We start from the raw sequence: 11,860 nt of genomic DNA, 5'->3' as shown, positions 1-11,860 counted from the left end.
CAGGTGTTGGATGGTCATGGTGGTCGTTTCTTTGCTGCCACCACTGGATGAACTTTTGTACAACCGAGTCCTGTCTTGGATATGTCAAGAGTGGCAAGATTTTTGCCACACTTTGGTAAACGTTCCAGAGTCCAATGATTTCCCCTTTCTCAATATCTGACAAGCGCCCAATTCCTGGAGTCTTCTCTTTCGTTTTGGGTGGCATTCTGGCAAACGAAGTTGTCAGTTGACGTTGTATGGTTGCCACCTACGATGATTTTTCGGAAATATTTTTGTCCTAGTACTGTACTACTAGCCGTTGCTAGATGCGCCTTATTTCGGGATGCGCCTTATTTCCGGAATTCTACGGTATCCAAAGTACTCTGTCCCGATGCCGAGGTTATAATTACTTGAAGGTATGTATGGGTAAACGTGTCAGAGTCCCTCCAGTCCCTACATATGATACAAAGAGCTTTGGAAAAGGAAAGCGCTCGTGAAGGATCCTGAACGCTTCCTTATTCACTAGTTGTGCAGCTATTGCGACTGGGGGAGGAAATAATTGACAACGTCAAAATCCCACGGCAGAAGCAAACCATTGTCATCACCATTCTTTCATTGCATCTACTCGAGTACATAGCTACGGCTTCTGTCTTGCTGGCCTTGTAGTGCTTACTGGGGTGCCTGCGGTGACATAAGGTTTTGCTCAGTTGTCCTGCTAGGGAGACACGAAAACTAATCGAATACCCTCCCCCCCTCCTCCTGCAGCTGGCTTTTTCACGAACAGCAGCCCTCTTCGGTTCCAAACTACCCTACCGAAAACTGCGATGGCGATTGCTCGTGGGCACAACGAGTACCTAGAAGCCCAACTAGCAACACTCCCGCACCTCCCCGCCGTCGAGCGGCTAACACCAAGAGTAATTCGCATCCTGGGCGGGAACCCCTCAAAGGTATGATCTCATACCTCCCTCCCTCCCCCCGCAAACCAACCAACCCCCAGCCCTCGACTAACCCACAACCCCTCCAAGTATTATACAGTACCACCTCCAAGGCACAAACACCTACCTCCTTGGCACCGGTCGCGAACGTCTCCTGATAGACACAGGCCAGGGCATACCCATCTGGATAGAAACTCTCTCGGACGTGCTGGCGCGCGAGAATGCCATCGTAACGCAAGCCCTCCTAACGCACTGGCACCTCGACCACGTAACCGGTTCCCGCGACCTCCGCAAGGTGAGCCCGAGCACAAGGTACTACAAGAACTCCCCGGACGACGGGCAGGAGGATATCCACGATGGTCAGGTATTCTCCGTCGAGGGTGCCAGCGTTCGAGCGCTGTATACGCCCGGTCACTCCTTCGACCACATGTGCTTCCTCTTGGAGGAGGAGGACGCGATATTCACGGGCGATAACGTCCTGGGGCACGGGACGACGGTGTTCTCGGACCTCGGGGCTTACATGAAGAGTTTGCAGAGGATGCTGGATCAGGGTATGGCGGGTGTCGCGTATCCCGGCCATGGCGCGCTGATTGGAGATGCCAGGGGGAAGATTGCGGAGTATATCCGCCACCGGATGCGCAGGGAGGAGCAGATTGTCAAGGTCTTGGAGGAGAAGAGGAATCCCGTAGGAGGCTCGGGGTTGACGGCACTAGATATTGTCGGTGTGATTTATACCTCTATTGGGCCGGAATTGCGCCTCGCAGCAGCAAAGGGTGCTGTGCAGGTTCTGGAAAAGTTGGAGACCGAGGGGAAAGTTAGGATGGAGGATTGCGGTGGGCAGAGGAAGTGGTTTTTGGCTAACCATCCGAGTCCATAGAGAGGCTAGGATACTCAGATGTACGATACGATGGGTGGAGGAACATTTAGATGTTTGTTCTGTTGGTATCATACCAGCAGAGCTTTTCTTTATATCTGGTCATTGGCTTATGTTTCCATGGATGGGGAACATTTAGTAAAATTTCCCGGTCTAAACGATTGTAACACAATAGCACCCCCTCTTGGTATCCAGCAAACTTGGAGAGTATCCCGCAGCCAGAGTATGCACACTTAAACCCTTCACGATAAAACAAGCAACCAACTTACCGCGCTGTGACTCAAAAGCAACAGCACAAGATAAAATAGAAACATACAATAACCCCGACGCCATAGCCCGACAGCCTTAGAATATACAAACAGCCTAATTTAAACACCCTGAAACAATATTAAAAATGTAATCCACTTTGAGAAAATTCATCATCCCAACCACGGCAAGTTTGTGTTGTTGACAAACCCCGTCCAAATAACAATGCCATTCACTCCTCTCCTTCCCATATCCCCGTTCGATGCCGACAATACCTTAGGTCAAGCTCCGGATTATGTAAAAAAGCAGATATGCCTTCGCTGAGAGAACATCCTTCTCAGTAGCAAGTGTGACCACACTATCATCGAACCGAAACCACTTTTGTCCCTTCGTACTCGTGCAAAAGACAAGCAAGCACCCTTCTTGTGAGCATTGAGGAATCAAAACAAGGAAACGATAAAAAAACGGTAGGAAGGGAGGGAGTGAAGTAGATGGGGTATCTTTAGGAATTTGGAGGGAGAATGATATGACAAACCTGTCCATTTTCACGTGAAAAATTTATATAATGACCAGAGTTTATCTGGCCTGTATGGACAACGACACTGAGAAGGTCGTATAGGTAAGGCCCATGGCCTTTAAGGCTAGATTTAGGACCACAATCTGTAGAACCGTCTTTTGCTTTTCGCTTTGCGCGTGTCGTATAGGGGGCCATGTCCAGCTGCATGGGGAATCGTATTTTGGTGTCAATTTTTGATGATTTTGTAGAGCCATGTTCAAAACGCTTATCCCAGAGTGAGCATCAAGCATAATCTAACTTAGCTGTTGGAAAAATCTACCTTGAGTTGAATGCACAGTACCGGTGGTAATCTTTTGACCGTTAACTGCTTTGTAGCCACTTCTTGATGACCAGAGCAATTTTCGCAGTTATACTCATTCATCCCCAGCTTTTCTGTGCTTGTAAACCGTTCAAGGCATTCCTGTAGAGTCTGCATGGCTCCATCCCCCTCAGTCTTCGGGGTGGCTAGCTTCCTCTTATCCTTTTTTCTCAGGTCCAAGCTTAGGTCCATAACCGGGTCGACGGCTGTTGTGACATTCTGACACCCCTCGCACGTCACATCGCTCTGGAGGTTACCGTAGAAGGCGCGATGGATAATGCATTTGCACTGTTCCGTCTTGGTATCAGTGTTCCCACCATTGGTTGCGTGTAGCTGATTCAGGAGAAACTGGAGGTATTCATGAGCATCCTGCTGTTGATACCCAGCTAATGTCTTTTAAATTTGCACATATCGGTTAGCGAATAAAACCAAATGAGGTCCACAAGGGCCAAAGTCCATACCTGCTCGCACTTCCATGAAGTTGTGAGGAGGTTGACTGGTCCAAACCCATCTGTTTTATCTGTGGCGAAAAACTCTGAAAATACTTCCTCCATGGCGCAACTCATGCAGTTGGCTTGGGCACACTCCTTAGGTTTATGACCATCTGCTAAGTAGAAATTCCGGACCAGCGGATTATGTATCAGGCTCTGCAATACCACACTCATGAAGCAGGTAGATCCCATGTTGAGAAACCCCCTGAGTCCCGTAGCTCTGCAGGGCGCAAGTGTTGTATTCGACTCGATGTACTTAAGATCTTCGGGTGAGGGTTTGATATCATCCAATCGCCTCCTTTTCCGAGCTACACACATTCAACCCGTCAGCACCACCAGAAGCCACTCAGCTCTCGCAAAGTGAAGTGGTGGGAGGTAAAATCTACGGGGAGATGATAACATACCACCCCCCTCCATAGCTACCTCCTTTTCCACCCTAATTTTCTCCAATGCTGGATCATATATGAAGTCCTGGCAAGGGAAGCAGTAAACATGGCCGCTTCTCGAGTCAATACCTAGCAGTAATATCAGGATTTGGGCAATAAGCTTCCTACTTCGTCAAGTCCGGACCAACTAACCAAAACGGTGATTCTTTTCCTTATAGTGAGCTTCTGCGTCCTTGGGACAGTATATACTCGGACATTGCATGCAAAGGAAGGTTCTCGTTATGAGAAACTTGCACTTCTCACAAGTTTGCGCATGTGCCCGGCTTGAATCCAAAGCCACACGAGTGGCGCTACCGTAAAGGACCCTCATCTTATTACCCTCCGTAGGGCCCTGTAGAGGCTTTTCGATATGGTCTATTGCGCGAGGAGGGGAATAGGAGTCAATTTTCCGATGCATCCAATGAAGCTGAAGAGATAGCTTTAATAGACCAAAGAGGAAATAGGAGACTTACTACAACCATAGGTTAAAGGAGCGGCCGAACTGCTAGCGAGAGATTTGTTGTTTTTGACAACTTTTGGTGAAGCTGACAATGCGGAAGCAGCCTGCGGGCGATTCAATATGGTGGTTGAGCCCATGGCGGTGGACAATCGTGTCCGGGGTGGTGGGTGGTGGGTGTGAGAGGTGCGTGGTTGGTAGTGATGCGGTAAAGGGAGAGGGGTGGAAGCGGCGACTTGAGCTCGGAGATCTGGTCGGGATAGATGTAGCGGCGCCCTCTCTCTCTCTCTCTTTCACAACACGGAGCGAGAGGCGGTGGTTCACCGAGTGCGAAGTTATAGGCTTCCACGGCGCGCGCACAAAATATGTCTCATAGCAGGAATGAGGCTGAAAATATCCCTGAATCCGACGCTCTGCCAAATCGAGCATCGATGTTTATGTCGTGTTCAACACCTAACCCTGATCCCATCTGTCGGGTGAATGGGGGGAGTGGAACTGAGGGCGTGAGCTACAGTAGTACTCGTACGAGTACCAGGGTTCGACGATCCATAGTGTGTTGTTATGAGAGATGCACCAGACTTCCACCGAATCTTGGTTACCCCAGTTTTTCAATCATTTGTTAAGGTTACGGGTCACTTCTCTCGTCACACTGAGTTTTTTGAACCCGAAACCCGAAGCGAGAGATTTGAAAAGTTCATATAGTTGAGTATCACATCAAAGGGTGATATCTCGCCAGAATCCACAAGGGCGAGTCTAGGATAGGGTAGTTCTGGGTTTAGCTGGAAGACATCCTTAAATAATAAATACAGGAGTGCTAGACTTAACATTGTGAAGTGATCAGGCTACTGAGAGGCAGGTTTTCTCTTCGGATCGGGGCTTTGGTGAATGGGGTGGAGAATAACTTATTGTATTGGAAGTCGCTACTTCCGAATTCATACTAAAAAGCTCGTAGGAAAGAGTAGCTCACTCCTCCCATCTCGAATCCCATGCGGCAGTTATCCAGTCAATGGCCAAGTAAAACTCGGGGCACAACACGGTACTGTACAGTACTTTACGAGTCGGTGTTGTAATTATAACCGGGAATTTTTCTTCGATACAAGATGTTCAATCTACTCTTTCCCTATTACTTCGATACTATTGAACTCAAAAACCCGAAAGAGCCATGACGGGCCTTCTGTTACGACTGATGCTATATTTTATAGACTATCATTGAGATCGCTACGGTACTATCAAAATGAACGATCACATATTATCACTCGGTAATCCCTGTCCTATAATTTCAGAAATTGGCACTTTTAACGTAACTATTTTTAAGGTATTATTAGTTATTTCTCAGTGGCCGGTGTTACTGGTATAATGTTAAAATTCTGGATGTGGGATACGACATCTGTCTCGTGGTTGTCGACCGTCACGGCGGTGGGTTCTTCAACTTTACCCGTACCGGTATCATGTTGTAGGGGCTTGGAAAAAAGTGTCGCTAACCGCGATTCAAGTTCCCCGGTTTGTGCGGCTTTACGAACGCCAACCGCACACACACAAGTCAGATACCGTACAACCATATCCCCACCCTTTTTTTCTTTTCTTTTCTTTTCTCTTCCTCTCGAAACCAGTTTTTTCGATGTCGTCTAGTATGGTGGAAGATGATACAGATGATGAACTCCAGTTTGTTCCTCCTGCACTTGCGTGTTTGGCTCCGACGACTAATTATTGATTCGTAAGCCACACAGACTCTCATCAGCTGCGCTCGAAGCATTGAACTCGTTTCTCGTGGAGAAAGATGAGCGACAGAAACGCTTTGAGGATCTGAAGGCCACGCTGGAGAAGGAGTATGAGGAAAGACAGAAGATTATTACCATGGAGGATTTTGAGGAGGATTGGCAGCAGAGCCAGGTAGGTGAGAGCGCGAAAACTCGAGATTTGCAATACTGGTAGTGGGGGAGGGGGCGGGGGAGGGGAGAGTGTTTTTTCTTTCCTCTTCCGTCCTTCCGCGATATCCTGCATGGTACTACACATCAGTGAATGAAATTGTTCTGAGGTTGTGTCCCAGTTCTGGTATGATTCTGCTACAGCGGAGATGCTCGCGGAGGAGATTCTTGATGGGGCTATAGAGGGGACGCTGGTCGGAATCGTCTCGGCTCCGAGCGTCTTTGTGAAAATCCAAGAATTAAAGGTGTGTTCGTATTTCTGGAGGGGGTGGATCCGGGAGGGGCCATTTTTTCAAGTGGAGGAGCGTCTCCACACGACTCTTTGATCTTCGCACTGGCTAAGCTTTTCAAAATACGAAGCACAGGCAGCAGAAAGGATACCGGACTCTATCAAAGTGCGCTTATTAGAATTCGATAAGCGCTTTGATTTGTTTCCAGAGTTCATACACTACGATTTTCAGTATCCTCTCAGGTTGCCTTCAGAACTGAAAGGAAAGTTCGATCGGATCTTAATTGACCCGCCTTTTCTAAGCAATGACTGCCAAACCAAATGTAGGTGACTTGTTGGTAGCTCCTGCATCATGAATTTTCGGTTATTATATTAGGCTTTACCTGATCTCCTTTGGGGCGCAAGGATCACTAGTCTACCGTAATCCAGTTTCTTGATATCGAGCCCATGGACTGACCATCTTTTCTGCTCACAGCGGCTCTCACAGCTCGTTGGTTAATGAAACCGTGGGTAGCACCAACACGCGCCGCGAGCACATCTCACGACAGCGATGGTCGCGACACTGCAGAGCAATCGCCCACACGCATAATTATATGCACAGGCCAGGTTGTGAAGGAACTGGTGGAAAAGCTTTTTCGCCAGGCTGGAGTTCGAGCAACGACACTCGAAATTCGACACTCCAAAGGTCTAAGTAATGAGTTTTTGTGCTACTCTTCTTTCGAGAGCAAGCGTATCAAATGGGAGGGATAAGCGGATGATTCGGCCCAGTAGCTTAGACCTAATGGAAAAAAGTTTGCCACTTCTGCTTAGAAATCTTGGCAGAGTTTTTTATCACACAGCAACAGTTATGGTAGGGTTTTCTGTTTTCGGCACCCAGCAAGGGAATATCGGTGGGGCTCCCACGAAGGGTTCAAATCCGGAATGAATTAATGGAAATGTATGTATGTTCGTCTCTAGAAGGAAAGGGGTCGCAAAGAGGGTTTTTTTTTCTTTTTTTCTCTCTTTCTCCCTCCTTTCTCTTTTGGATAACTTATCGGGTGATTTTTCGTATCAGATTGTTCAGCTGGATTACCATTAAATTAACTCTCAAGTTTGTTGGATTAGCAAGCATGAGGACGGGTGGAATAAATTTATCAAAGGAAAAGAGAAGCCCTGTGGGACTGTCGGAAAATGAGAATTACCCTATCTAAGAGGAGACTGGTATTGGTACATATTTTAGTCTATGATAACCACCAATGAACGTGTCACGCAGCACATCAATATCGGGTAATTCTATGAGACGGTGGGTCCCCAGGAATTCAGGTTCTCTCTCTGTTTTTTTTTTTCGCAGTTAACTAGGCTCTCCAAGAGTTTTGGATTCCAAGACGGAGGGGTCGGATCGGAAGACACGGTATCATAAATTAGAAGGTACTATACGAGTACGGTGAAGCCCACATGGATTACCAATTCACCATTTTTCAAATCAAGTGAACCCTATGACGCCTTACAGTATCCAAAGGTTCTGCTTGTAGGTTTGTCTAGTCTACCCGTACTCGTAGGGCTTGGAACAAAAGAGGAGGGGAAAAAACAAACAAAAAGACAAACATTGTTCCGACAACGGTATTTTCTCTCGCTCTCTCTCTCGCTCTCTCTCTTTCGCTTTCTTTTCTCTTTTCTTTTTGTGCGTTTGTTGTGAAGTATCGTGTTATCCCTCTTCGTATTTGGGGAGAAGGCCCACGTCGTTGATGGATGCACTTTGTATGCTTGGCACTCTCCTTCAGTGCTCGAGTGTACTCGTATTGTGTGTTCTATGATATTCTAGTACCGATATGATTTTGCCCCCATCAGGGGCATGGCTCATGATTGAGTCACATTTCGAATTGCTCCTCCGTGGTTTACTGTGCAGCAGTAACTAATTGTTTGCAACCATCTGCGACGTCATCCCGTCCAATGTTTTTCTCCCCACCACCGTTCACTTTTTTACCTCGTGTTTCTGGCTCACACTTCCTTCTAAGGAACTTTTTTACTCCTAGGGACTGGGCTCGCCGGGGGCCGAGAGATAATATCGCACGACATCTTCGCTATCCCCCCCCCATTGGGTCCTTACTCCGGATTTACGAGTACAATGGAATTAGAGTTGGGAACTGGAATGTTACAGTCTCCAACGAGGGCACCATCAAAGCCGGTGGGTGACGCACAGGGATCAGTAATAGAGGCATTTTTTGTTACCCTGCTTTAACGAATTCAACTTTTTTGCCTGCCAATTACCCCTGTTGGTCACCCACCGATCTTCGTCGTGCCCCCCGTTGAAGATTGTATGATACTGGAGTATTTGAAATATATAAGTGGGCTTAGGGTACCCTCCATCTCCTCCTTCCCTTCCCCTATGGGCGCAGTAGATTATATGGGTCAAATTACTTTGCAATCCGACGAGTGCAATACTGTCAGCGAGAGAGAGAGATATGTTGAATCGGGCTGTGTTGTTTTGGCTCGCGGGCCTGACAGTTTCATCTTTACAATTGGTCTCTGCTGGTGAGGAGCACCACCATCATCATGGTAGCCATGAACGCCACTCGGATCATAGCGCTCCCCCAGCTCCTGGGCCGTTAGATACCCTCCCGTACTATTTTGCGCATCCCGATCATAAGGGACTGTTATATGGTCATGTTGCTCTTATGAGCGTCGGTTGGATCGTCGTCTTGCCCATAGGTAAGGCCTTCATAAGCTCTTTACCAGCAATGATAATTCTTTTTTCTTAAAAATAAAAGAAAAAATAAAACAAAACAAAATTTAATCATCCTGTTGACGCATGCACCAGCCGTTGTCCTCGCAATCGCAGGCTCAAGATACCACCTCCCAACCCAATTACTTTTCCTCATAATCCACGGTTCTGGCCTATTCCTCTCAATCCTCTACAATAGTGCTACCCCAGATCTATATCCCAACAACTCACATCACAAGCTCGGATGGGCCATCGTCTGGATATTAGCTACGCAGTCCATCCTGGGGGTCTTAGGAAGGACGATCCGGTTCGCACTCTGTGCCGGGAATCTCGGTGGTACAAGGGAAGAGACCTCCGGGTTTATCCCGGTGCCGGCGCAGGATCCTGAGGATCATCATCATCACCGTACATTTCAGCGCCATTCTACTGATAGTGGGCAGGGCTCGGATGAATATCGTTCTCGATCTCCATCTACCTCATCTTTGGAAAACCGTCGTTATGGGAATTTCGAGGGTGTGGATTTGCCGCTTGCAGAGGGGCGTGCCAACGGGAAAGTGACGTTGGTGGAGCGCTTGACGAGTACTAGTTGGCTTGAGTCGTTCCTGTCGCGGCACTTGCCGTATTTGCTCGGGCTCAGGGTTTTGCGAATAAGCGACGCTTTGTATTCGCTTATCGCTAGGTTTTTAGTTGTCTTAGGGTTCGTCCAGATATCACTCGGTATCGTGACGGCAAGTGGAATATTCGTCAGTATTCTAAACAGAGGCGAATTTGCTTATTTCCTACAAGAGTTGGCTAACGGTGTGATTTTTTTTGTTTGGGTAGATGGAAAGTCGAGTATTCAATGGACTTGCGCATTTCATAAAAGGCGGAATATTTTTCCTCTATGGCGTTTTAACACTCGGGCGCTGGCTTGGTGCTTTTAGCGAGCTTGGATGGGTATGTTACAGTACTTCCCCACAGCCGTGGGAGTAGCTTCCTAATGCTATCGATTAGGCCTGGAACGTCAAGCCACCTCAGGACTATGGCGGCAAGTGGAGGTCTAGAATACCCTCAGCTGAAATGATCGAATGCACCGTAATCTTTACCTACGGAGCTTCGAACGTATTCCTCGAGCATCTTGCTGGGCGGGGTGGCGCTTGGTCGCACGGAGACTTAGAGCACGTCTCGATCGCTTTTATGTTCTTTGGAGCTGGCCTTGTATGTCTTCAGATGTTCCAGAGAGCTGTATTGGAAAAGACTAACTGGGGATAGTGCGGTATGCTTGTGGAATCGCAGTGGATAAGGAATGTCTTAAACCAGAGCATCATTACTCAAATCGGTGAAATTAGAGGACCCTACAAACCTGGGGCCCCACGACAACCGAATACTACGGATCACAAGATGTCACTGAACCCTCTCCCGGCACTTGTGATATTCTGCCTTGGGGTAATGATGAGCCAGCACCACCAATCCTCAGCACTGTCAACCAAGATCCACGCTCAAGTATGTCTAGGCTCAGCAGTTATATAGGTCGCGGCGACTGACATGTGCACAGTGGGGAGCTCTTTTAGCCACGTTTGGCGTGTTCAGGCTTTTCACTTACGTTCTGCTGTATCTGTCACCCTTGACCTCTTACTATCCATCCAGGCCCCCAACTGAAACCATCGGGTCGTTTTGCCTCATGGCAGGTGGGCTTGTGTTTATGGCAAGTGTAAGTCTATTTCCAGAGAGCTCTAACCTTCGACTTTGATCGGTGCACTGCACGTGCTTCTGGTAGCACAAGACACAAAGTGCAGAGTATCTAGGGTTGCTGACCACACCCCTCGTTGTAGAACAAAGATACAGTTGCAGCACTAGAGCGAGCGAATGGGGACGCAATGTTCGTCCTCACGGTGATTATTGGATCTACCGTTTTGATCATGAGTTGGATAACTTGTGTAATGGCAATAAAGGGGTGGGCGCTTCGAAAAGAGCAGCAGCAGCGCGCATGAGCCTACAACACACGTACCTGCTTGAGACGCGGGATTTGTGGGAGTGGCGGTGTGCTAGCTACTGTAGCTAACATGACCTTTTTTGTGACGGGGGATTCTTTTTCCCACATGGTTTCACGTTGTTCCGGGTCCGGCTCTAGCCCGGTTGTGGGTGTTACTTTTTTGGTCGCACAGGTCTTAAATTACAGTGCTTTTACTTGGATTTCAATCTTCCTCTTTTCCTGCATACTGGTACGACATACCCTGTTACTCTTTTCATCCACTCACTCATTAGTATCGGGGGACGTTCTTTTCGTCAGACGAGAGAGGAGAGATTATCTTAATAGTACTTATGATTTAATTATTTCCTGGTGCCGACGGATGTACCGGTTTGTACGTAGCTAATGTGTGTACGAGTACGAGTACAAGCACAGTATGCTGTGTTCATGTATGAACAACCACTTGTGGTAAACTCGACTAAAATCGACCGAATCCATGGGAGCATTATGATACCCTCTTGTACGTGTACGGTACAGTACTCTTGTCTAGCTAGAAACGGCAGAACTCGGTGTTATTTGGGAGCTGAAAATTAGTAGTCTTGAATGATATCTGGAATTCTTACTGACAGTTGTGCCGCTAATGATATTTGCGTGGTACCATACGGTGCCATGATAGACTGTGGAGCTCATCCTGGAGAATGTCAGACGCTTTTTTGAGGAGGGGAGGGACGACAAAAGCCTCATTGGCAAATGAGGCATGGATGTGCTCGAGTAG

The 11,860-nt window shown here is 47.7% G+C and overlaps 4 protein-coding genes; 3 read left to right on the top strand and 1 right to left on the bottom strand.

Annotated features, from left to right (window-relative positions):
- The first annotated feature begins 445 nt into the window (after positions 1 to 445).
- GSTUM_00007446001 (uncharacterized protein) lies at positions 446 to 1,840 on the top strand. XM_002839427.2 has 3 exons: positions 446 to 675; positions 745 to 926; positions 1,015 to 1,840. The coding sequence occupies exons 2-3, from the start codon at positions 804 to 806 to the stop codon at positions 1,789 to 1,791; spliced, it is 900 nt and encodes a 299-aa protein (XP_002839473.1). The 5' UTR covers positions 446 to 675; positions 745 to 803; the 3' UTR covers positions 1,792 to 1,840.
- Positions 1,841 to 1,909: 69 nt separating this feature from the next.
- Positions 1,910 to 4,666, bottom strand: GSTUM_00007445001 (uncharacterized protein). XM_002839426.2 has 7 exons: positions 4,299 to 4,666; positions 3,979 to 4,200; positions 3,805 to 3,915; positions 3,371 to 3,708; positions 2,871 to 3,302; positions 2,570 to 2,815; positions 1,910 to 2,412 (listed from the first exon to the last, which is right to left on the bottom strand). The coding sequence occupies exons 1-7, from the start codon at positions 4,420 to 4,422 to the stop codon at positions 2,311 to 2,313; spliced, it is 1,575 nt and encodes a 524-aa protein (XP_002839472.1). The 5' UTR covers positions 4,423 to 4,666; the 3' UTR covers positions 1,910 to 2,310.
- Positions 4,667 to 5,900: 1,234 nt separating this feature from the next.
- On the top strand, positions 5,901 to 8,829 carry GSTUM_00007444001 (uncharacterized protein; the record flags this gene model as incomplete). XM_002839425.2 has 6 exons in its annotated part: positions 5,901 to 5,944; positions 6,010 to 6,172; positions 6,330 to 6,452; positions 6,573 to 6,759; positions 6,912 to 8,367; positions 8,431 to 8,829. The coding sequence occupies 5 exons, from the start codon at positions 5,901 to 5,903 to the stop codon at positions 7,184 to 7,186; spliced, it is 792 nt and encodes a 263-aa protein (XP_002839471.1). The 3' UTR covers positions 7,187 to 8,367; positions 8,431 to 8,829.
- Positions 8,830 to 11,450, top strand: GSTUM_00007443001 (uncharacterized protein). XM_002839424.2 has 7 exons: positions 8,830 to 9,124; positions 9,234 to 9,880; positions 9,960 to 10,073; positions 10,131 to 10,334; positions 10,389 to 10,619; positions 10,672 to 10,827; positions 10,949 to 11,450. The coding sequence occupies exons 1-7, from the start codon at positions 8,878 to 8,880 to the stop codon at positions 11,105 to 11,107; spliced, it is 1,758 nt and encodes a 585-aa protein (XP_002839470.1). The 5' UTR covers positions 8,830 to 8,877; the 3' UTR covers positions 11,108 to 11,450.
- Positions 11,451 to 11,860: the final 410 nt, after the last annotated feature.

Source organism: Tuber melanosporum (assembly GCF_000151645.1).
Source record: "Tuber melanosporum whole genome shotgun sequence assembly, scaffold_36, strain Mel28".
NCBI classification, from domain to species: Eukaryota; Fungi; Ascomycota; class Pezizomycetes; order Pezizales; family Tuberaceae; genus Tuber; species Tuber melanosporum.
This window is presented reverse-complemented; position numbering and strand designations above follow the sequence as displayed.

Bases quoted from the DNA above. Each gene is read 5' to 3' on its own strand.
- GSTUM_00007446001 (XM_002839427.2), top strand. From the start codon at position 804: ATGGCGATTGCTCGTGGGCACAACGAGTACCTAGAAGCCCAACTAGCA. The intron at 927-1,014 runs GTATGATCTCAT...AGTATTATACAG, and splicing joins TGGGCGGGAACCCCTCAAAG to TACCACCTCCAAGGCACAAA.
- GSTUM_00007445001 (XM_002839426.2), bottom strand. From the start codon at position 4,422: ATGGGCTCAACCACCATATTGAATCGCCCGCAGGCTGCTTCCGCATTG. The intron at 3,303-3,370 runs GTATGGACTTTG...CAAATTTAAAAG, and splicing joins CTTCATGGAAGTGCGAGCAG to ACATTAGCTGGGTATCAACA. The intron at 2,816-2,870 runs GTAGATTTTTCC...CTCTGGGATAAG, and splicing joins TACTGTGCATTCAACTCAAG to CGTTTTGAACATGGCTCTAC.
- GSTUM_00007443001 (XM_002839424.2), top strand. From the start codon at position 8,878: ATGTTGAATCGGGCTGTGTTGTTTTGGCTCGCGGGCCTGACAGTTTCA. The intron at 9,125-9,233 runs GTAAGGCCTTCA...CGCATGCACCAG, and splicing joins GATCGTCGTCTTGCCCATAG to CCGTTGTCCTCGCAATCGCA. The intron at 9,881-9,959 runs GTCAGTATTCTA...TTGTTTGGGTAG, and splicing joins TGACGGCAAGTGGAATATTC to ATGGAAAGTCGAGTATTCAA.